This window comes from Tupaia chinensis, unplaced genomic scaffold, assembly GCF_000334495.1.
Source record: "Tupaia chinensis unplaced genomic scaffold, TupChi_1.0 Scaffold000275_1, whole genome shotgun sequence".
In the NCBI taxonomy this organism is placed as follows: domain Eukaryota; kingdom Metazoa; phylum Chordata; class Mammalia; order Scandentia; family Tupaiidae; genus Tupaia; species Tupaia belangeri.
Window position 1 is genome coordinate 8,371,476 of NW_006159757.1, and position 24,688 is coordinate 8,396,163.

Here is a 24,688-nt window from a genome sequence, read left to right on the forward strand (position 1 = left end):
TTCCCTACTTAACAGAGCTGATGTAAAGCTTAATGAAGTAATATGGAGTATTTAGAAAATCCACATGTTGAGAGTTCTAACTATGGAATCAGGTTCTAAATCACTAATAGTGATCAGTTATAGTAAGAGTTCAGAGATCATCTAGGACTCTAGTTAAAGAAGCCTTAGTTAAAGAAGCCTCATCAGGAAGAAATATAAATGCTAGATGTCAATAAAGCATGACAGAGAGAGAAAAAGTGGGGACAGAAAGTAGGAGGGAGAGGGGGAAAGAGAGACTCAAAGGGAAAAAAGCATGTCTTTGGAGAGACACAGACCTAGCTTTCAATTCTGTCTCCACCTTACTTACTTATTTAACTGGAGTAAGTCTCCCTGACCTTCGATTTCTTTATCAATAAAACAAAGCTAACCAACCAACCTTACAGAATGTTAGTAGGATCACCACTGTTTTAGGCAACATAGCAGGCATTTCATAAACTCTCGTTAGTTGGGTATTTAGGCAGAAAGGAGAAAGGGATCCAGGGTAAAGACAACAGCATGAGCAAAGGTTCGGACTAAAGAATAACCATGGACTTGAGAAGACTGTGAGCAGATCATCTTAGCTGATGGACATAGGACAACGGAAGACAATATGCTTAGAAATTCAGATTACAACTAAATGGAGGGAGGATCCTCTAGACATCATCCTACAAAATTAGGGAGCTACTGAAACTCTGAACAGGAGAAACAACCAGAAACTGAGCATATTACAATGATAAATGATGGGCTCAATCAATCCCTGTGGCATCTACCACACAAACTAAAGCCTGTGAACTCTTGCTCTAAGCAATTCCAGCATGATGTCACGAGAGCGGTATGGGAAAACAAGCAGTCCTTGGCAAACAGCTTTTGAGTGTATTTCACTGAGGTAGTTGGTAACAGATCAGGTAAAGATGCTCTGGCTGGTAGCAGGAAGAGGATATAGCAATGAAAGTCCAAGAAAGTCAGAGAACAACCACATCATGACTCTGTGCTTTATTCCAAAGATCTGGTATGAGCTGTCTTACCTGCAAATGCCATAATTTTTACCACCTGGAGAGGTTCCATCTTATGGTTCAGAATCATCTGTTGCTCATGTGTAAGCTGGATAGGTTTCTTGCTGAAATCATTACAGAAGAGAAATTAGAAAGACAGAAAGAAGCCCAGGGGGGTGGATTGTCCAAAGGCCATATAAGCAAAGCAGATAAAAGTTGACCAAAAAAGGTCTCTCCTTCAGGAGATAATAATGCTCTAAACTAGGTTATAATGCTGATCATACAACTCAGTAAATTTACTAAAAATAATTGAATCACACTCCTAAAATGGATGAAGTTAACATATATAAAATATGCCTCAACAGAATCATTAGTCCCTCTTTAAATATGATAAAGGGTCGACGATGGAAGACAAAACAAACCCACATTTATACCTATACATACCCTGGCCAAACAGATGGTTCCTCTTTAACTTTTGTGGCCTGAGTACAGGAATTCTCCTGAAGATATAGGCAATAGAAAATGTTGTAATGAATCCTAATAGGAAAGAAAGTAGATTTAGAGATTTTCAAATTCATGTCATAATGTGTTATCTTATTTTTCTTCAGATGTATTTAAGCTTCTTATTGTTTTTAAAAAGAAACTACCTACCATTATCTTACGGGAAAAAGAAAAGAAGTTAAATATGTCTACAGCTGACAAGAGCACTCTTGGAAAGACAATTCTGGGGAGGTACACTCATTGTTTCTATGTGTAAATCTGCAATGAGGAAGAGGCCAAGGTGGACTCTTTTGGGAAGAAAACATTAGCTGTGAAGCCAATACTCAAAAAAAAAAAAAAGAGTAAGATTGTCTTAGTATAGGATTCTTGTTCAAATACCAATACTTACTGGGTCCAGGAGACGGCATAATGATTACATCATTGGACTCCCTCATGGCCGACCACAAGTCTCAGACTTGAAGGCTTGAAACTCACACTGGGCGCATGTGCGTGCGTGCCCAAAATCCCAAGAGGAGAATGGAGAAGAAGGGACTGCAGTATGGCCATCCCTCCTGGAGGGTGATTTCTTGCTTTCTGTCTCTCTGTCTCTTTCTGTCTCTCTGGTGACTGCATGTGCCCTATAGCAAAAATCTTTCTCAAAAACAAACAAAAAAACCCCTCATTGATAAACTTAAAATTCATCTTTCTGAGCCCCATCAATTCTGCTCCCTACTTCTTGTGAGTGACACTGGTTTAGAAACATGGATAACATTCTATTTGTCCAGGTCCCAAAGGAAAGAAAGCTATAGGGATAACAAGATATGATAACCAAGGTCTAGAGAAAACACACTGTACATAACAAAAGAGGCCTAAAGAAGACAGAGTTCAATCAAGAAAGGCACAGGGACTGGCTCCATGGCCTGGAGGTTAAGGCAGTCAGATCCACATGGCCAACTGCTAGGTTTGAGTCATGGACCCCATGGCTTGAGAAATGTTCATCATGTGTGTACATGCCTAAAATTTCCAAGTACAGAGAAATGAAGAGGTGGTGGTGTGACCATCCCCTAGGGGGTGCTTTCTCCTCTCCCCTCTCTGTCTTTCTCTGGTAAGTGCACACACTCTATAGCCAATAAATGCAAAGGAAAGGAAAGGAAAGGAAAGGAAAGGAAAGGAAAGGAAAGGAAAGGCAAGGCAAGGCACGGCACATGATAGCAGAAATATAGCCTACCACAAGTCAACCCCAAACCTCTACATGTTCACACTGAGCCCAAATTCAACTCCTTGACTCATGAATCTCACAGTCAAGTCCCCATCCCCAGAATGAGAGGAGTTCATCTCCAAGCATCAGTCTTTCTGATGCAACAATTACTTTTTTTTTTTTTTTAATTTTGCTATAGGGAGCATGCACCCACCAGAGAGAGAGAGACAGACAGAAAGTGAGTAATTATCCCCCATGGGTAATGGCCATGCCTCAGCCCCTTTTTCTCTAGTCTCCTCTTGAGATTTTGGGCACACACACACACACACACACACATATGCTCGCACCCAGAGTGGTTTTTAAGTTGCTGGGTCTGAGACTCAAACTATGCAGTCAGCCATGTGGGACCCAGCACCTTAATAACCACTCCACCTGCTAGCCCACAAGTACTTTTAATAATACAACACTTCAGTCTCTGGTTGTATTCTCTCTCAGTAAAGAAAGCAAGATATAAATGCAACAAAAATCAAATCAATACATCATAATGCCTTGGACTAAACTGTGCCTATCACTTGCCCCACATTGCTGAAATTCTTAGGTTGAAGCCCTAGTCCCAGTATAACTATTTGGAGCAATGAAGTAATTAAGATTAAATGAGTTTATAAGGATGAGGCCCTGATCCAGCAGAATTAGTGTATTTGAAGAGGAGATATCAGAGCTCTATCTCTTTGCCATATGGGGACACAACAAGAAGACAGCCACCTTCAAGCCAGAAAGCTGGTTCTTCATCAGGAATTGAATCTGCTGGCACCTTGATCTTGGACTCCCAGTCTCCTGAATCATTTTAAAATAAAATTCTATTGCTGAAGGCCCCAGTCTGAATCGTGTGAAAATAAAATTCTATTGCTGAAGGCCCCAGTCTGTGGTACTTTGCTATAGTAGACCAAGCTGACTAAGACATGCCTCCTGTTCCTCATAAACATATAAGCATGCAGGTAATTTGTGAGTTCATATTTGCATATGAAGGCATCATTAATCATTTGTGCATGTATTAATTGAATTGTATCATAAAGCTCTTTGCCCCTTGCCTCATTGCCATGGAGCCAGACACAACATAAATCATAGTTAATAAACTGAAACATAACCAGCAGTACAGCATACACTCAAACACTTCTAGAGAATGATGCTCTCTCCTCGTACCTCACCAAGAATGACTGGGCCACCAGCCACGATCCCCTAGGGTTCACTAATTCTAGGGACCATTTTCTTGCCCTGGGTTGCTTCTGTTTCTCCAGGATCAGCTGCATTATCATGCTGCCTGTCTCCTCCACTCCAAACTGGGGCTTCCGGCCCTTCCACAAATGCCCACCATATTTTGAATTTTATTCTAACTGCTAATCATGGCCCACCAGATCTTTTCTCATCTGACCCCTGCTACTTTTCATATTCTCATGCTGGTCTTTCCTTGCTCACTGCATTCTTGCCATGCCAAATTTCTCTTTCTTATATAAACCAAATTAACTTCCATCTTTGGCCTCTTAAATGATCTCTTTCTTTAAAAATGCTCTCCCTGCAAATCTGAAGATGCTAGCTCCTCTTTGACACTTGGGTTTCAATGCAGGTGTTATTTCCTCAGAGAAGTTTTTCCTCACCCAGTCTAAAAGCATGTTCCCCACTACTCTCACATTGCTCAGTTCTATTTTCTCTGCAACACATACTCTTAACACACACTAAAATGTTCTTATTTTATATATTTGCTTATGATCTGTCTTTCCTACCTAGAGCAAGAATCTTGTCTAACTTTTTCACAGTGGAATTGCTAGTGTCCATACAACTATCTGACAGGAGTGGGTGCTCAATATCTGCTGAATGCATGTGTCCCTCTGAAAACCAAACTGTGCTTATCTCGCCACTCCGGCGAGCAACAACGTCAAGGTCACTCTGAATTAAGCTCTACCTTCTTCACACTAAGATATGGTGGGCAAGACTTTCCCACAATTCTTATAGTCAGTTTCCAAAGTGAGAAATAGAGGAAGTAGAGCCTAGTGTTTTCCCAGAAAAATGTAGCCAGGTGTGAATAAAGAAGGTGTCTCTCAATAGGGGGATCGATGAGGCTTTGATACCCATGAATCCAAAACCTATCTGAGTGATATCTTAGTTTTATGGTATTTTTATATTTGCAAAGTACTCTTACCTGTGTTTCCACATTTCAACCTTCCAGTCCCCTCATCCTACAAAAGAAACTGAGGTTGGACAGCACAGGTTTCGTAGCTTACCCAAAGAGAATACCAATGAGAAGGGCTGGGACAGGAATCAGGCCCAAGACCCTCCCACTTTATCTCAGTGTCTCCCGCTTCCTGAAGGGTGTTACCTATTGCTGATGTTAATCCCCTTCTCCCTCATGGCATAGAGAAGCACAGCAATGCAGTACAAGGTCTCAGTGATATCTGGCACTGTCACAGTGGAGCCAGGTCTCCTGAGGCAGAAGAGCAGTTGCTGGATGTCGTCCACACTGCCAGAGAGGAGCACCACCGCTGCCACCACCGCCCAGACGTTGATGCCCTGCAGAGCCAGGTGCACAGCAGGGAGAAGAGACCAGACACAGGCCACAGTGAATGAAACCAGTGAGGACAGTGAGTGTGGGGGCAGGTGCCACCTACAGACAGTCTGACCTGAGCCTAAACTTCCCGTGTAATATCTAAGAAACCATGGAACCTTTCCTTTTGCCTTGTATTCCTTCTTCTTGGCACTTCCAAATTTGAGACTTTTTTTTTTTTTTAACTAAATAACATTTATAAAGTATAACACAGATTCTCACATAAAGATGACACTCCAAAAATGTGAGACCAGGTCTTCTCCCCAACTTCCTCTCCAGGGGAGGGTAAGCTGACTGGTCCACAGATCCACAGTGGATTCAAATCCAGGCAGCCAGTTAATGAGTGTCCACCTGGGAGGCACAGATGTGACGCGTACAAGATGACAGCAGTCTTTAGGTGGGGAATCAGGATGAACAATGCTTGGGAACCAGCAGTTAGCGTAATGGCTATGTCGCTGGACTCCCACGTAGTCGACCGTGGTTCGAGTCCCGGACTCGGTGGCTTAAAACTCACGCTGGGCGCGTGTGCGTGCGTGCCCAAGATCCCGAGAGGAGAATGGAGGAGAAGGGATTACGGCGTGGCCATCCCCCCTGGGGGGTGATTTCTCACTTTCTGTCTCTATGTCTCTCTCTGTCTGGCTGGCGAGCATACACGCCCTATAGCGAAAACCTCTCAAAAAAAAAAAAAAAAGATGAACAATGCTCTAGCACTATGATGTTAATTTACTATGTATTGTTTTATTATTTATTATTAAACCTCAAATTAAATAAACATTAAACTGCTAAAATGTACTTTGTAAAGACAGCATGCTCCATTTAGTAATGTCTAAGTAAATAAACATTTGCTAACAAAAATAGTCAATAATAGACATATCTTCCTCATTCTTTTTCTAATTATTATTTATTTTATTTATGATTATTTTTTAATTGTTGACGGGCTTATATGCTCACCAGAGAGAAATAGAGAAAGTGAGAAAGCAAGCTGCCAAGTCTGGGACTCAAACTGTGGTCAGCCATATGGAAGTTCAGCATCTCAACCACCATGCCACCAGCTGGCCCATATCTTTCTCATTCTTATACTACTACAAGTCTCCCTTTTAAAGAATACATTCCAGGGACCAGCAGATGGTATAATGGTTACATTGCTGGACTCCCACATAGTTGACCGTAGTTCGAGTCCCAGAACTAGCAGCTTAAAACTCACACCAGGTACATGTGTATATGTGCCCCAAATCCCAAGAGAATGGAGGAGAAGGGACTGTGGCGTGGTCATCCCCCTGAGGAGCGATTTCTTGCTTTCTGTCTGGATCTCTCTGTCTCTCTGGCAAGTGCGTGTGCCCTATAGCAAAAACCTCTTAAAAAATGCATTTCAAAAAAAGAAAGTTTCATGCCCCTCTCTCACTGTGACCACCCTGTGCCACTCATGCCACCACCATTAGCAGTCAATTTTACTTAAGACAGAAAGAGAAATGCTGATTCCTGGATTTCCAACTTCCTGTGGCCACAGAATACAGTCTGAGGTTGCATGTCACTTCTAGAATAAAATCCAAGAACCCTTGTTCTGCATGAGGAACCAAAGGGGAGAGATTCAGGAACCTGAGGGCACTTCTAGCATCTCAATATCTCACCATGTGTCTGTAACAGGACTCTTAATTTCTCTGTTCCTTTCAAATAACCAAAATTAGCAACTATAGAAAAGGATGTCTTAGCTAAGTGATATATAGTGACTGAGTATAAAAAAAAAAATAGAATTAAATTAAATTAAAAACAGAATAGGCTATTTTATTAAATAATTTCATTATGCAAAGTGTTCAGAGCTTCAGGTGTTGAGATAATTGCTCAACAGAATCAGAAATTAGACTAAATGCTATTAGTTTTTTTCTTAAAGTGTTTTGCTTATTTCATGAGAGACAGAGAAAGAAAGATAAGCACTCCCATGAGGCCTCAAGCCATGATCCCTCTGGCCTTTCCCAACCAGCCAGGATAATGGGTAACAAGTATATGCCCAGTGTGTGCAGACTGACCCAGGAAATGAACTCCAATCTTCCAGATGGCCTCCAGCATTGCAGAGTATTGTGCTACTACTATGCCACTGTGGCTAGGTCATAAACAGACCTAAATGTTTTTAAAAATTCCTTCCAAATTTAAGGATCTGTAATTATATGGCCTTTTATTTCTCTATGGGACCAATAACAAGACTAGTGTTTCAAAACATTCAGATTAAATAAAGATTTTAATATAAATGTAAAGTCATCTTTAGCTGAACTTAAATTACCAATAAATGAAAGAAATTTCTGGGGAAAAAAAGATGTTGCTTTTTCCCATGACCTCCACAGCCTCTTAACATACCCCAGCAGCAGCATAGAGGTCGGGTAGGTGCTGACGCACACATGCCTCTGCCTCAGGAAGGAGGGGATGGTCCCGCAGGCTCCACAGCACCTTCTCAGCGTCTACACTCGGGGAACATTTAGTGGTGGCTGTATATCTGTAAGCATTCACAGAAAAGTCCATAAAAAGAGGACCGTGAGCACTGACTTGCAGGAAAGGCTTCAAAAACCATTTTCTTTATAGAAAAAAGGGAACTCACCGTATGAGGTTCAGCACACACAGGTCTGAGTCCTTCTCTATGCCGCAGTTCAGAAGGATACCATCCACCTTGCTGACAGCTTGCTCATCATTCATCAGGTATCGATGATACAGCTTTTTCCAAGGAATAAACTATATAGTTTTTAAAAATCCAAAATTACATGCAGGTAATGGCTATCAGAAAACAGATTTTGCCACAAACACAAAGATAATCTTCTACCGACTGAGAAGTAATTATAGCTCATAATTCGAAAGCTGAGCAATGCCAGGTAGAAGTATTATGCAAAAGTTGGTTGGAAGCTAGAAGAACTTGGTCTTAGTCTTAGTTCAAACAATAACTTGTTATAGAATCTGGGAGAAGCTAGTGTTTCAGCTTCACTACCTTAAACATTAGAATACCCACAGCTCAGAGTTTCAACAAGAATAAAAGAATACAAAGCTGGAGCTACACTAAAATAGTGAAAAACTGCTTCAACAGACAAAAAAGGACATTATATAATGATAAAGCAATCAATTCACCAAAAAGAGACATAACAATTATAAATATATATATATGCAACAAAGATCAGAGCTCCTAAATAAAGAAAAAAATCTACAGAATTGAAGGAAGAAATATATTGCAACACAATAGCAGGAGACTTCAAAACTCCAATTTCATGACCCATGGAAGACCAGTCAGAAGCTAAGAAACTAGAACACTACAACAAAACTATAAATAGACCTTATGGCCATACAGAATACTTCACCTAACAACAGCAAAATATACATTCTTATTCTTCTCAACTGCACATAGAACATTACCCAGGATAGGTCACATGTTAGCCATAAAACAAGTCTTAAGAAATCAGACTGAAGTTATACAAAGTATCTTTTTCAATCACAACAGAACAAACCAGAAATCAATAGCAAAAGGAAAATTAAAAGTCCACAAACACATGGAAATTAAACAACATATTCTTAAAACAACCATTAGGTTAAAGAAATCATAAAAATTAGAAAATACCTTGAGACAAACGAAAATCAAAACTTAAAACAACTTACTCATAGGGTGCAGTGACAGCAGTGCTAAGAGAAAAATTTATAGATATAAACACTTACATTAAAGAGGAATAAAAATCTGAACTCAATAGCCTAACTTTACACCTCAAGGAGCTATTAAAAGAACAAACAGCCCAAAGGTAGCAGAAAAGTGGAAAAATTAATGATTAGAACATAAATAAATCAAATAGAAAAATAAAAAACAGAAAAAAAAATCAACAAAATTAAGACCAACCCAATAGTGCAGTGGTTGAGTGCTATGCATAAGGAACTGGATTCCATATGGTTGACTGCAGTTTGAATTCCAGTTCCAGTATCAAAAAACATGTCAGTACATATACCTCAAAACTTCATGAGATGAAAAAATGGAGTAAGAGGGGACCAGCAGGTGGCATAGTGGTTAGGTGCTGGACACTCCCACATAGTCAACCACGGTTTCAGTCCCAGACCTGGTGGTTTGCTTTCTCACTTTCCCTCTTTCTCTGTGTCTCTCTCTCATTAAATTAAAACAAATGAATGAATAAATAAAATTAAATAAATAATTTTTTTTAATGGAGTAAGAATTTTTTTGTTTTATTTTAATTATTCATTTATCATTATTTATATATTTTTTCCCTATAGATCACATGTACTCACCAAAGAGAGACAGAGAATAAGAGAGACAAGAAATTAAGAAAGCAAACTGCCACGTCCAGGACTTAAACCATAGTCAGCCATGGAGGAGTCCAGCACTTTAACCATCACTCACCTGCTGACCCCCAAGAATTAGTTTTTTGAAAAATAAAATCAACATTTAGCTAGACTAAGAAAAAAGAAATACCTAACATCATATATGAAAGAAGGGACATTACAACAGATGCCACAGAAATAAAAGGATTATAATACTATGAACTGTGCTTAAGCCAACAAATTGGATAACATAGAAGAAACTGATAAATTCCTAGAAACATATATAACATACACCAAGACTAAATCATAAAGAGATAGAAAATCTGAACCTACCAGAGTTAAGGAGATTGAATGGGTAAACAAAACCTCATGGTAAAGAAAATATCAGGACCAGATGACTTATCTAGAGAATTCTGCTCAACATTTAAAGAATGAATACCGGGGGATCAGCAGGTAGCATGGTGGTTAAGGCGTTGGACACTCCCACATGGCCAACTGTGGTTCGAATATCAGACTTGGTGGCTTGCTTTCTCACTTTCCTTCTCTCTCTGTGTATCTCTCTCTGGCCAAATTAAAATAAAAATGAATGAATAAATAAAATTAAATAAATATTTTAGAAAAAAGAATGAATACCAATGCTCATCATATTCTTCCAAAAATTTAAGAGAAGGAAGCACTTCCAAACACACTTTATCAGCTGAGCATTAAACTAGATAAAGACATTATGAGAAAAGAATATGAGAGCTAAGAGAGACCACTGAAAACAGATATATTATTGTTAGTGATGATAAAAATGGCATTGCTTTAACACTTCAAGAGGTAAGTACAAACCAAAAGACTTTTGTACCAGAAGTCTTCTCAAACAACATGGAGAAAACCCTCACCCATTCTCATCTGGGACTACTCAGTTCACATCAGAGAGATCTCAATTCAGGGGCAGAAATACTATGACATAAACAGTGTTAATATCTAAAAGCAGAAAAGTATTTCTCAGAAAGAGGCTCAGCAAAGACCAGAACTAGAGCGCCATGTAATTTCCTCAAAAATCTTCTGTAATTAGAAGAAAAAGTTAAGAAGAGAAAGGAAGGGAGAAAGAAAGAAGAAAATGTACTGTCTTGAGTAAATCTATATTGCACTTCATCTCTATTATATTTAAACTCTAATATAGTTAAAGGGAGATTTACCCTATCTCTGGTTTATTACCAATCGCTAGTCTAAGAGATATATGAACTAAGTTAAACATTCTCCCAATCCTCATGTTTACATGAGAATCTGAATATACTGGGGGAAAAAGTATAATTGAACAACAAAGGAAAGGGCAAGAGACCAGAGCAGTAAAAAACTAACTACAGCACCAAGAAATCTTTTCTGAGAGTGTAGGTTTCCCCTGTATGTTTCGAAAGGTATTCCAGGTACACATTCATTTGATAGTCACTCACTACACGTAAAAAAAAAAAATTGTAAGGCACAGTGGAGAACACAAAAGCAAATATACACCAGCCTTCAACACATAACATAACCAGCTTAAATCATGAGCTTCATAATTTAAAAAGTAGGGAGGAATGATCTCTAAACTGTCATGCAGTATGTGATAAATTATTTTTTGAATTTGCTAGAGGGCATGTGTGCTCATTGGAGAGAGACAGAAAGGTAGATAGAGGGAAAGTGAGAAAGCAGTCTCCATGGTTGTGTCACAATCTCTTATTTTCCATTCCTCCCACTATTAAGGATTTTGGGCACACTTGCACACATACTCAGCATGTTTTTTAGATTGCTGGGTCTGGGACTAGAACTACGCAGTCAGCCATGTGCGATTCAGCTACCTTAACCAATATGTCAATGACTGGCCCCATAAATTTTTTTTTTTTTTTTTGCTATAGGGCACATGTGCTCGCCAGACAGACAGAGAGAGACATAGAGACAGAAAGCGAGAAATCACCCCCAGAGGGGATGGTCAAACGCCGCAATCCCTTCTCCTCCATTCTCCTCTCGGGATCTTGGGCACGCATGCACACGTGCCCGGCGTGAGTTTTAAGCCACCGGGTCCCGGACGTGAACCGCGGTCGACTACGTGGGAGTCCAGAGACATAGCCATTACGCTAACTGCTGGTTCCCTGGCCCCATAAATTCTTTAACAGGGGTCTAAATTGCCAAAGTAGCACAAAGAAGAAAAAGTGATTTACTTCAACAGGATGAAATGGAAAGGTATAATGAGTATAAGAGTTAAGTCTTAGGGTCCAGGAGGTGGCATGGTAGTTTAAAAGCACTGGACTCCCGCATGGCCAACTGCATTTCAAGTCCTGGACCCAATAGCTTGCTTTCTCACTTTCTCTCTGTCCTTCCTCTCTGGCCAAACTAAAGTAAATAAATATTTTTAAAAAGAGTTACATCTTGCATCAGGTGGCATGGTGATTAAGGTGCTGAATTCCCACATGGTCGACAGTGGATCAAGTCCCAGACCTGGTGGCTTGTTTTCTCACTTTCCCCTTCTCTCTCTCAGATCAAGTAAAAAAATAACAAATGAAATTTAAAAAAAAAAAGAGTTAAGTCTTGGGCCAGCAGTGGCATGATGATGGGTAAGGTGCAAGACTCCCACATGGTCAACAGTGGTTCAAGTCTCAGAACTGGTGGTATAAAAATCACACTAGGCATGTGTGCATGCATTCCCAAAATTCTAGGTGGAGAATGGAGAAGGGAGTATGGCATGGTCATCCTCCCTGAGGGGTCACTTCTCACTTTCCCTCTCACTTTCTCTCTCTTTCTGTCTCTCCTCTGACAAGCTCACATGACCTATGACAAAAACCTAAAAAAAAAAAAAGCAGTAATAAGTCTTGAAGAACAGGTAAGACTCCAACAGAGATATGAGGGGCCCTTGGATGGGGGAGTGAGATTAGAGCAACCTATGGAGGTTAAGAAATGTGCAATCTAGGATTAGGATAGAATACAGGGATGTATTGAGAAGAAGTGAACTGGACTATAGTGAGACAACACAGGAGGCCTTAAATACCTCTAAGAAGTTTGGAAGGCAAATGGAAATCACCACTTCTGAAGAGCTCCTCTAATCAGAAGTATGCATAACTAAATGAAACTAGTGCATATTTCCGATGTTCCTTTACAGAAATCATCCCACACCTCTAAACCCTTTACTCACCAGAGGGTCACTGATGATCTCCCTCCAGAGGTGACACACCAGGCTCAGATTCCAATAAAGGTCTTCCACAGGGAGGAAGGCAAAAATATGCCTCAGGACTTCATTGGGCAGGCTACAGATATGGCTTGGTGCTTCATGGCAGGGTAAGGTCCCAAGAAGTCCATAGTATGAGTCAGGGATGGGATCAGGACCAATGTCTTCAACTTCGAGGTCAGTTTCTCCAGACTCTGCAGAGAGTCGTGACAAACAGTCCCCTGCTTCCTGTCTGATCTCCCTAGGCCTTGTGCATGACAGGGACAAATGATGTCGTGGGGTCTTAGAAACTCCATGTCCCTGGCTGGTCCCTGTAGCCTGACTGTCCTCTTCTTCAAAGGACCGAGACCGCTTCCTGGTGGATGGAACAGATCTTGATGAGCCTAATCTGTCTTCTCCATCACTTTCCCTAGGTAGGGCACAACTGCTCTCTGCAGGGAAGATAATGTCACTCTCAGAGTTCTGACAACTGTCCTGGCCAACAGAGTTGCTTTTGGCCATGTCATTGGTGCACTGCTGCCGGACAGATGGGAAGAACTCAGAGATGTATCTCTGACATCCTTGACCTGTAGTAAGAACCCAAACACAATGGATGAGATTCAACGGTTTACTGCTGACCTGTGGTTGACACTCATAGGTCCAACCAATTTTCAATTATCAATGTTAATAGACAAAGCAATAGTTTGGAGTCAGTAGGTTATATGAGTAGATAATCCAAATATACATAAACATATATAGATATGTATATGTATAATTGGCTTTATCATATATTCAGACCCACATTAGGGAAGAAACAGAGACCAGTCTCTAGGTGGTCTGATGACTCACATTACACTCCGCAATATCTACAAGCATAGAGTGACACACTGTACAATGGACACTTACATGGACAGACAGAAAGGAGACAGGTGTCTACATTCACACCTGTATTTACAAACACACCTCTTCTCACTTGATCCTGCAATAAAGTCTAAGTTTGCTAAAATAATTAGAAACATGCTTCAGGTTATCAGGCAGGATTAAAAAATCTTATTCTTTTCATTTAACAGAGTCAAAAAAATTTTTTTAACTTATTTTTTTTCTTGTGAAGCTAGTATATTAATGTTTCAAAATAAAAAAGGAGTCAGAATTTTTTTCACATTATTGGAGTGGTACCTAGTCTCTTCAATGCATTTCTCCAATTGGCCATTACTAAGCACCTATGATTCTGAGACGAACACAAAGTGAAAAAATTATTTGATCCCTGACCTCACAGACTTTCCAGGCATGTTGGGGAATCTAAATGTTGACTTCACCCACCACAACACTTTCAAATCCCTAAAAAATAATTTTAAAATGCCAATGAGGTATTTAAACACTTTGTCAATATACATGACTTGTTTTCAAATTGGTTTCCCAAGTTGTCACCTTGTAAAATAAGAGAATAGACTGAAACTAGGTGTGGTCTTTAACAGAATTTATAGAACTGAAAGTCATATTAGCGAAAAAATAATGACAAATGTTTCTGGGGGAATATGATAGAAACTCAGTTCCAAAGTCAGTAAGACCTGAATTTGGTCACACCAACTGTGTGTGCTGAGCCTACTTAACTGCATGCTCAGTACATGCTCACAAAATCCTTGTCAGTAAGGAACTCACAACAGAGAAGCTGACTTACACATGAAACAAATGATCAGACAATATATGATTACGTTACTGACTATAGTAGTTCCAAAAGTGACAAACACGTATTGCAGTACTTAAAGAAGATTAGAAATAACATTTGAGTTGATTTTGAATTACATCAAAGGGGAATACAGCAATCTACATAGATTATGCCAACAGGTATTATTTATATATATTTATATATTTAACACAAGTAGAGATTTATATGTATTAACGCAAGTAGAGATTCATTTGATGCATAGAGGAGTAATAAGAAAACCAAACTACTAAAAGTAGAATTTTCATTTATCAATAATAAATACCAGATGACGGAAAGCATGAGCTTGTGTCCATCACAGTGATAGGGAAACATTTTTACTGTAGGTTCTTGAGAATGACTGTGATATGATAGAAAACTACATTCAAGAATATTAACTTAATGACATATGCTGCAGTTGATTTGGAATATACAAAATCTAAAGTCAAGGAGAAGGGTCATTACAGTGGTCCAGATGCTAGGTGACAAAAGGCACATTGTACCATTAAAGCTGGGTAAAAGAATATTTTGTAGGAAAAATGACATGGTAGACCTAGTGGACTTGACAAAGACCAGTGAAGTTCATCTAGTTGTAAGAAAGGCCAATGAAGTTGGTCTAGTTACAAGAATGTTTATGGATTTAAAAAATGGTGACAATGGCCCATGCCCTCTCTATCACTATAAAATTATGTAAGTTAATGGAATTCATGCTATCATATTTTCCTGGGGCTTCTACTAACCATTACAGTATGACAGAATTTTACCAGCCATTATAATAGATGGAATTTTCATGGAAAATTCACAAATAATAAAAAGTGTCAAACTATTACCTACAGTAGGACTACAAAAAAAAAAAAGCAGTAATATTTACAAATACCTTTAAACTAGGAGATATTCAAAGGCCACACAAGCTACAGATTTTGAAATGCAAGATTTTTTTTTTGTAAAGACATACCCCTACTCCCTCTTTTTGTTCTGGGTCTAGGATAGAGACCATGGTTCGGATCTCTGTTTGTCCATCTCTGACAGAAGGGCTGGGTCACAGCCAAATGACTCCGAGCCAAATGTTGGCAGTCGATGGCTGTAAGATGCTTCCGCTTAAACCGTCTCACTGTTTTGTACCAATAGGTAGAAAAAATGGGATACTCGTTAGTTATCAAGTTAGTCAGCAAACTATACTTAATTTTTAGAACTACAGAGACTGATAACTGATTTTGTGGATTATCCCAGTTGGTCCTTCCCCTCTTCCCTATATGTCTACCAATTTCTAGTCATTTCATCTCAATTTCATAGCATTTCTTACTTAGAATTTAAGAATACCAAAAAGACATTTTAAGATTCTATAATGACTTTTCTTAGGTTTTTGCCATAGGGCACATGTGTTCACCAGAGAGAGACAGTGAGAGGGAAAGTGAGAAATCACCCCCCAAGGGGTAATGGTCACACCACAATCACTTCTGTTCCAATCTCCTCCTGGGATTTTGGGCACACATACACATGTGCCTGGAATGATTTTGAAGCCACCAGGTCTGGAACTTGACCCACAGTCAGTAATGTGGGAGTCCTGCGCCTTAACCACCATGCCACCTGCTGGCCCCCTAGAATGGCCTTTTAAAGAATTTGCTAGAGGGTGCGTGGACTTACCAGAGAGAGAGAGAGAAGAAAAGTGACAAAGCATCCCCCATGGGTGATGATCACACCACAATCCCTTCTCATTATTTATCCTTTTGAGATTTAGGGCATGCATGCACAGGTACCTGGCATGTTTCTCAAGCAACCAAGTTCAGGACTCAACTGCACAGCCTGCCACATGGGATCCAACTGCCTCAACCACCATATCACCATCCAGCCCCTGATACAACTTTTTTAAAAGCTTTATTTTCTAGAAGACTTAGTCAGAAAATGTTCATCCAAAAAGAAGTGCTGGGTCAGCAAATGGCATGTAAAGGGCCAGATTCCACACAGCTGACTCTAAGGTTCGAGTTCTAAACCTGGTAACTTGGGAAACACTGGGCATAAGTGTGTGCACACGCACCCTTGGTCACAAGAAGAGAATGGAGAGGGGCTGTGGCATGGCCATTCCCCCAAAGAGTGATTTCTCACTTTTCTCCCTGTCTGTGGGGAGCACAAATGCTCCAGTGCAAAAACCTGAAAAAAAAAAAAAAAGTTGCCAATAGGGATAAATTGGCATTTGGCATCTTTTCCTTGACTCTGTCTAAACCATCTATGTTCCTATAACCACGAATATTGAAAAGTTGGCTATAACTTTTTAAAAAATAATAAAACAAAAACTTTTCTAACTTATTTTTTGTCAAACAGTCAAGTTAGGTCTTTTTGTTTATTTGTTTTTATTGTAGTAAGAAACACACAAAAAAGGGCTGGTCACAGTTTTTTAAAAATAAACTCACCATTCCCTGTATATATCAGCTTCTCCAAGTTTCTGAAGCAAGATGCAGTAACAATAAAACAGACTGTAAGCTCCTTGAGAGAAGGACCATATTTTACATACCCATCGGCCATAGGGCATCTGAGTATTCAACACTGACTTAGAGGGTAAGAGTGAGGTCTTCAATCAAATCTACTTTTTAGGACTTTCAGAGGAGGAAATTTCATGTCATCCCTTAGCAATGCATTACACCAACAATTGTGCCTAGAATTCTGGTTCAAGAGTACGGAAACATTTAGTTTAACATTACTTATTTTCTGTCAGGTAATTATTTTTCATGCTTAACCAAGATTTTTCATGTTTCTGTATCTGTTATTATATATAAGATCTAGCTAGCTCTTTATGACATTAAAGATTAAAATGTAATAATTTTCCTTTTTTTTTTTTTTTTTAAGAAACTAAGAGGTCTAGGATAAACATAAACATTAAAGTTATCCTCTACAGGAGTTGGTCAAGAGAGTATAAAACTGGTTCCTGCTACTATTGTATCTTCACAGGTTCTACAAATATTCAAGTACACTGTGATATCAGATGCCAGACTCTCAATCAACATTTCTTTTAAGCTTAAAGATGCATAAAACTAAGACAATAATGGATAAAACTGATATCATGTATACTTTATCTTTTTCAACTTGTGAAAGGGGTATGCACTCACCGAAGGTGGGGGGGGAAGAAAGCACTCCCTCAGTGGGGTTGGTCACACAACTCTTCATTTCTCTACCCTGTCAGGATTTGGGGCATGCATGCACCTGTACCAGGAGTGTTTTTCAAGCAACAAGGGCCAAAATTTGAACTGCATGGTCAGCCATGTAAGGTCCAGCTCCTTTAACCACTAAGTATAAAGCTGGCCCAACTCTGTATTTCCTCTCATGTTCCTCTTCACTCTTCAGAAGTCACCCTCCCAAATTTCAGTTTTTCTTTCAAGTTTAAGAAATCTTCATGGATATTTTAAGACTTTTCAAAAATTAATTACATACATAAACATAGTTGTTTTTTTTCCATTTTAGATAACTTGGTATCTTTTATTTACCTATCATTCTTTTTTTTCCCCAAGGCAAACTGTATCCAGCTTTATTAAAGATACTTTGCATAATCATGGTATTTCAGGCAGGACAGAGGCAGACAAATATACAACAACTTCCAAACGCCCTTCTTCAATGGACTACCAAAATCAGAAAGTCACTATAAAATCTAATGAAGTCTTCACTTGATGCTCTGAACTGGGAAAGTTTAGAGTTGACATTTCACATTTAGCATGTTGTTTCACAAGCCGACTCAGGCTTTCAGGAAACGAAAATTGTAGAATTACCAACCTGAAGATCCAACAATATAGAAAAGGAATTGCTACTCCTTTGAAGGATACCATCTTAATGTCATTGGAAAGTCCAGACTGCCTGACACACTGGTAACCAATTTTTTGTGGTCAGGCCCCAACAGGTCTCTGGTTTAAGGGAGTCAAGTCTATGCTAAAGGCAGAGAGGGAGAGGACATAAAAACAAACATTAAGTTTTCCACACCACAAGGCATCTGGGCGAAGGTTGCTATGTGTGTCAACATCAGGGAATCCCTCCTCTTGGGAGCCAAGAGAAGTCTCTCAAAAATAGAATGGAAAGATGTCCAAATCAATCCAGCTTCAGAGATATTTTATTGGTGACAAAACCCTCCCCCAAAAAACAATGAAATTTCTGTGTGCTAACATAGCTTAAAAAAAAAAAAGTCAAACAAAATTCTGCATTTTAATAAAACTTGATAAAAAACAGTATTTCAAACTGTACAGTCACCAGAAGCACAGTTATCAAAAATGCACACGCTTCACTTGGCATCTCCAGCACCTTCAGCTTTCTGTGGCTGCTCTGTCTGGGCATCTCCATTTTCTGCAGGGTTATTCCTATCCTTGCCAGCATTAGCTTTTCCCTCTTTTCTTTTGGGTACCTTCTCTCCCTTTTTTGCAGGGGCCTCGAAAAGTTTAGGCTCTGGCTTTGGAGGAGCAGGTTTTGCAGACAACCTTGCAGACATTCTCTGTAGTTTGTCCTCTACCTTGGCTTTATCTCCTTTAGCATCCCCTTCAACCTTTCCCTTGGGCATGGTGGCAATGATGCATGGTGGCGACGACGGCGGGACTAGGCACTGGATGCAGTGGATGCAGCTGCATGCAGGCTTTGGTGGGTCCAGGAGTCACTCTCACCTCTTTTTCACACTGCTTCTATTTACCTATCATCCTTAAGTGACAAATCTAATCCTCAACGATAGCTGCTGTTACCAGAGATACCTTCACAATTTTACTGCAAATCTAAAAACAGGAATGTTCCACACACTTGCGAACACATGTATTTTATTTTCAGAGGGAGTGTGTGCTCACTGCGGGGGGTGGGGGGGGTTGAGGGAAGCACTCCTGAATGAGGGATGATCATAGCTCAATTGTTTTTCCTCCATTTCTCCATCTCATCAGGATTTTAAGCATGTACACCTATGTGCCTGATATTTTCTTGTCTTTTTTTCAAACTACTGGGGGCAGGATTCAAACCAGTCAGCCAGGTGGGCTCTGGCTCCAACACTCAGCAGTAAGTGCTACACTACACTATAGGACTGGCATGGACACTTTACTTTTTAAAGTGACTATTCTTAAGGGTACTCATTTGCCTATATTTTCTATTCAGTGAAATTACTGTCTATATCTCAGAATTTAAAAAGTTAGAGTCAAGATAAAGTCTGCTTACATTTTTAGTTGTATCTCTTTTACAATTAACCAAAAGAAAAACTAATATATGATGCTAGTTACCAAAAGGAAAGGAAAAATTATTCATGGTCTTTCATTCATTTCATCAATTAGGACACACAAGGTAGCATCTTTTTCTATAATCTGGTCTCTCCTAAGACCTGAATTTTCTCTGTTGTTCATTCTGTCCAGTGCAATTGCTACTATCATTGGCTTCCTTTGGTTCAGTTTTCACTCTCATTCCCACTTCAAAATGGGGCAATCATCAGGCAAAGAAACCAAGCAATTTTGAATCATCTCATTTACTCCTTCCAGGTGTTTCTGAAATCTCTCAGCTGTTTCAAGCCATTGACGTTTCTGGTCCTCCATCATGATTCTCAAGGTATCTCTTGCTTGGTGTGGTCAGTATTCATTTTTAAGATGCACATGTGCAAAAAAAGCAGCTTAAGATCTTCTAATTTCTCTTCTCGTTTTATATTCCCCAGGTCTTATCAATTTATCTAAAAGGTCCAAAAAATTAATAAGGATGGGCATACTGAGTTTTCTAGTTCTTGTGATCAAACTGCATAGGATCCATGAAGCTGTTCAGTGCCCTGACTTTCCAAAGGACAAGTGATAAGATCATCACATTGGAACTGGTTGCCAAACATGACATATCTGTCTTTTATTGGACGAGGAGGCTTGGGGACTAAACCTTCCTGAATATTTTCATCTGTATATTCTTTGATGTACTGCATCAGAGGTGGTGGAAATGCACTCACTTGCTACAGTTCACCCATTGTAGAAGATCAAAAACTTCAGCATTCTGTTTACATTGGTTAATGCCTCCACCAGTTGAAATCCCCACATAAACACAGTTCTACAGGGCTTTCTAAAAGAACATTGGAGACCTCAAAGCTACTTAAAATTAAAGACACAGCACTAACACTGTGGCACACGGCCCAGCACTTCCAAGCACACTCACACATGGTAAATAGAAAAATGGACCTGGCAGCTGACAGGACAATGGGGTTGAGACCCAAGTAGGCCTGCAGTAGTTCTAAGACTTTTCAGGTCACTTCAGTTCTCCTAATAGTTGAAGTGTCACCAGGATTAAATGAGAAAACATACCCAATGATACTTATCAGACTACAAAACCACACAGGCAGACCCATCTGCTGCTCTACTAACAAGGCTGATCTGACTAGCATAAAATATTAAAATGTCTTTCAAATTATAAAGATGCCACCTGATGGCAAGACTGGAAGTGCTGTTATTACCAGCCCCGTGACAACAAATTCTGTGTTAAGAAAGATACCTTTGGGGACCAGCACATGACGTAATGGTTATGTCACTGGACTCCCACGTAGTCAACCACAGTTCAAGTCCTGGACCCAGAAGCTTAAAACTCACAACAGGCGTGGGTGCATGCATGCCCAAAATCCTGAGAGGAGAATAAAGGAGAAGGGATTGTGGCATGGCCATCCCCCCCTGGGGGGTGATTTCTTGCTTTCTGTCTCTGTGTTTCTCTCTTTTTCTCTAGCAAGTACATGCACCCTCTTGCCAAACAAAACAAAAAACCAAAAAAAAAAAATCCAAACCTATTTAAAAAAAAAAAACTTTAAAAATTCAGTAAAATGTCATTACTTATTATGAACAGAAAACCAAATAGCCCTCTATTTTAACAGTTTTATAAATGTATTTTTTGATGTTAAACAATTTTTCTACATTAAACACCAACAGTCCTATTTATGCTTACAGAGACAAAAAAAGAACATGAAGTTTTTCTGTGAAATTTTTCTATACTGGGGAAAAAATGTCTGACTGTTTTCTCTTATAAAACAATTTGGTTTGGCTCTGTAACACAGTGATTAGCACACTGCTTAACAGCTGTTGGATCCCACGAAGAGACCATGGTTTGAATCCCTGGCCCAGTCAGCCTGAAACACACCAGGCATGTATACGAGTGCCCAAAATCCAACCAGCCAGAGGAAAGGGATCATGGCATGATCACATCCTGTGAAGGGTGCTCACCTCTAATTCACTCACTCTCATGTGCGCACACACACTATCATAAGATAAAAAGGATTTCTTTTGAAATTAAAAATAAGACCTGAAGGACCAGCAGATAGCATAATGGTTATGCCGCTGGACTCCCACATAGCCAACAGCAGTCTGAGTCCCAGACTCAGTAGCTTGAAACTCATACCTGGTAAGTGTGCTAGTTTGCCCAAAATCCCAAGAGGAGAATGGAAGACTATTGTGATATGGACATCCTCCTGGGAGGTGATTTCTTACTTTCTGTCTGTCTCTTTGGCAAGCATACATACTCTATAGCAAAAATCACTCTAAAAATTAAATAAATAAAAGACATGAAATCTTGTCTATTATATTCAAAACCCTTCATATTACAACTATAACCCCATTACTCCTTTTTTTTTTTTTAACCTGAATGAGGACCTATGGTCAGACTGACAAAAGAGATAAGATAAATGGCCTTCCAGAATATAGACAAATACAGACAAGTTGTATCCCCTAGTTCAGGTGCTTCATACACACACATACACACTCTGTTCAACTATGGAACACCTACAGGTTTCCAATGAATAAACCCACTGACCCTATAGACCCAAAAAACTAGACTGATCTATCCTTGTGCTCTCTGTTTGAATAGTCCCATTGCTTCAGAGCTAGCAAGTACAGTATCTATAACTAGAATTGGAGATATCAGAGAAAAGTTACCAAGAGATAGGGTGTCTCTCATTTAAATAGAAGGTGAGGGACCAGTAGATGGCATAATGGTTACATCGCTGGACTCCCACATGGTCAACCTTGGTTCGAGTCCCAGACCCGATGGCTTAAAACTCATGCTGGGTGCGTGTGCATGCATGCCCAAAATCCCAAGAGGAGAGGAGAGGAGAAGGAACTGTGGTGTGGCCATCCCCCGTGAGGGGTGATTTCTTACTTTCTGTCTCCCTGTCTCTCCTACGAGCATACAATCCCTATAGCAAAAATTTCTCTTAAAATAAATAAATGAATAGAAGGTAAACATCTATTGCCAAAGTGGCCTGGAGAGGAAAAGCCTTCATGGATAAAATCACCAAGGAGTAAGATTAACCTCGAACCACTCATATTCACATGATCCAAGACCCGCATACTTAGCTGAATGCTATGAATCAGGTAACTTAAAGTTCCTAAAAGTTAATGACAAGGGACCAGCAGTTAACGTAATGGCTATGTCACTGGACTCCCATGTAGTCGACCGCGGTTCAAGTCCCGGACCTGGTGGCTTAAACTCACGTCGGGCGCGTGTGCATGTGTGCCCAAGATCCCGAGAGGAGAACAGAGGAGAAGGGATTGCGGCGTGGCCATCCCCCATGGGGGGTGATTTCTCACTTTTTGTCTCTCTGCCTCTCTCTGTCTGTCTGGCAAGCACACGCACCCTGTAGCAAAAACCTCTCAAAAAATAAAAATAAAAAAAAGTCAATGACAAGACATATGAACCAATTAGAACATTAGGCTCAGTAGATGGTTCTAATGCTCTAAATCTATGACATACTTATAAATTTGGTTTATGGACAGTTACACAGAATAAAGGCTGACAACAGATTTGCAAAGAGGAATTCAGACATGTTTACAGAAACAAAAAAAGAATGTGAAGTTTTTCTGCGAAATTTTTCTATACTGGGAAAAAAATGACTGTTCTCTCTTATAAAACAATTTGGGCTGGCTCTGTAGCACAGTGATTAACACACTGCTTAACAGCAGTTGGATCCCACATAGTGACCATGGGATCAATGAACCAACCTTGGAACTTTTTCTCCAACAAGGATGGCTTTTTCCTAGACTTCTCCAGCCAAGTAACTGTAACAAGGTTGCCCTGACAAAACCAATGAGGAAATTACCTTAGCAGACATGACTTAATCACTTGCTAAGAGTCAAAAGACAGAGCGTGCTTCAAAATAAGGAACTTACCTGCCTTTTTAACTGCTATACCCTCTGAACACAGTATGATGCCAGACACATAGTATATATGGTGGACTAAATGTTCATCTTCCCAAAATTCATGCAGGAATTCTCACCCCCAAGGTGATGGTACTAGATAGGAATTTGGGGGTGGAGGTATTAGGTCATGAAGGCAGAGCTCCCAATGAATGAAATTAGTGTCTTTATGAAACAACTCGACTGCCTCCTTGCCTCCTCTTCCGCCATAGAGGACACAGAGGGAACACACCTGTTTATGACCCAGAGAGCAGATCCTCACCAGACACCAAATCTGTTGGAGCCCAGATCTTGGATGTCTCAGTCTTCAGAACTGTGAGAAATACATTTCTGTTGTTTATAAGACACCTGGTTCTGGCATTTTGTTGTAGCACTCTGAACAGACAAGGATGGTATATGTACAATAAATGAGTAAAAGAAGATGAGGACAGAAGGTAAAAGTGGTAAGGCTGGGTGGTATGGAAGCCCTAGGCCACCAGGGATTTGCTATTAGAACTGTCTTTATGTGGAACCTGGCAAGGGAAGACCTCTGAGACCTCCTTCAAGACAGACAAGAGAGCATTAAAAGCATTCAGTCCCCACTAGAATCATTTTGGAAAACTAGGCAATATAAACCACAGATTTTTTTTTATTATTTATTTATTTCCCAGTTTTTGCTTCAGGGTACATGTACTTGCCAGAGAGAGAGAGAAAGTAAAAACCAGCCCCCACGGGGGGTGGCCATACTACAATCCCTTTTCCTCCACTCTCTTCTTGGGATTTTGGGAACGAACACACACACGCAGACACACACACACACAGATATGCCTGGTGTGATTTTCATAAAATACATCTGGATCCAAAACGCTTGTTGAGAAGGTTAAACATTTGCATGAGTCTAGCAGAAGTCTAACTGAGCAGCACAGGAGTTAAAGAGCTAAAAAGTGTGTTTGGAGGGACCAGCAGTTAGCGTAATGGCTATATCGCTGTACTCCCACGTAGTCAACCAAGGTTTGCGTCCCGGACCCGGTGGCTTAAAACTCACGCCAGGTGCGTGTGCATGCATGCCCAAGATCCCGAGAGGAGAATGGAGAAGGGATTGTGGCGTGGCCATCCCCCCTGGG

The 24,688-nt window shown here is 40.0% G+C and overlaps 1 protein-coding gene and 1 pseudogene across 7 annotated transcripts in view; both read right to left on the reverse strand.

Moving 5' to 3' along the window:
• The window catches only part of FBH1 (F-box DNA helicase 1), a 66,402-nt gene that overhangs the window by 28,985 nt on the left and 12,729 nt on the right, over positions 1-24,688 (reverse strand). For 4 of the 7 annotated variants that reach the window (XM_027772470.1, XM_027772472.1, XM_006150066.3 and 1 more), the window contains 7 exons: positions 15,398-15,553; positions 12,729-13,327; positions 7,872-8,002; positions 7,634-7,769; positions 5,060-5,250; positions 1,455-1,547; positions 1,044-1,135 (listed from right to left, as the gene is read on the reverse strand). In XM_027772470.1, coding sequence (XP_027628271.1) covers positions 1,044-1,135; positions 1,455-1,547; positions 5,060-5,250; positions 7,634-7,769; positions 7,872-8,002; positions 12,729-13,327; positions 15,398-15,553 — 1,398 coding nt within the window. Of the gene's footprint in view, positions 1-1,043; positions 1,136-1,454; positions 1,548-5,059; positions 5,251-7,633; positions 7,770-7,871; positions 8,003-12,728; positions 13,328-15,397; positions 15,554-16,850; positions 17,245-24,688 lie in introns of those variants that run through there. The other 3 variants (XM_006150068.3, XM_006150067.3, XM_027772471.1) reach the window with 2 other exon arrangements.
• Positions 18,727-20,962, reverse strand: LOC106735023 (mediator of RNA polymerase II transcription subunit 7-like; annotated as a pseudogene).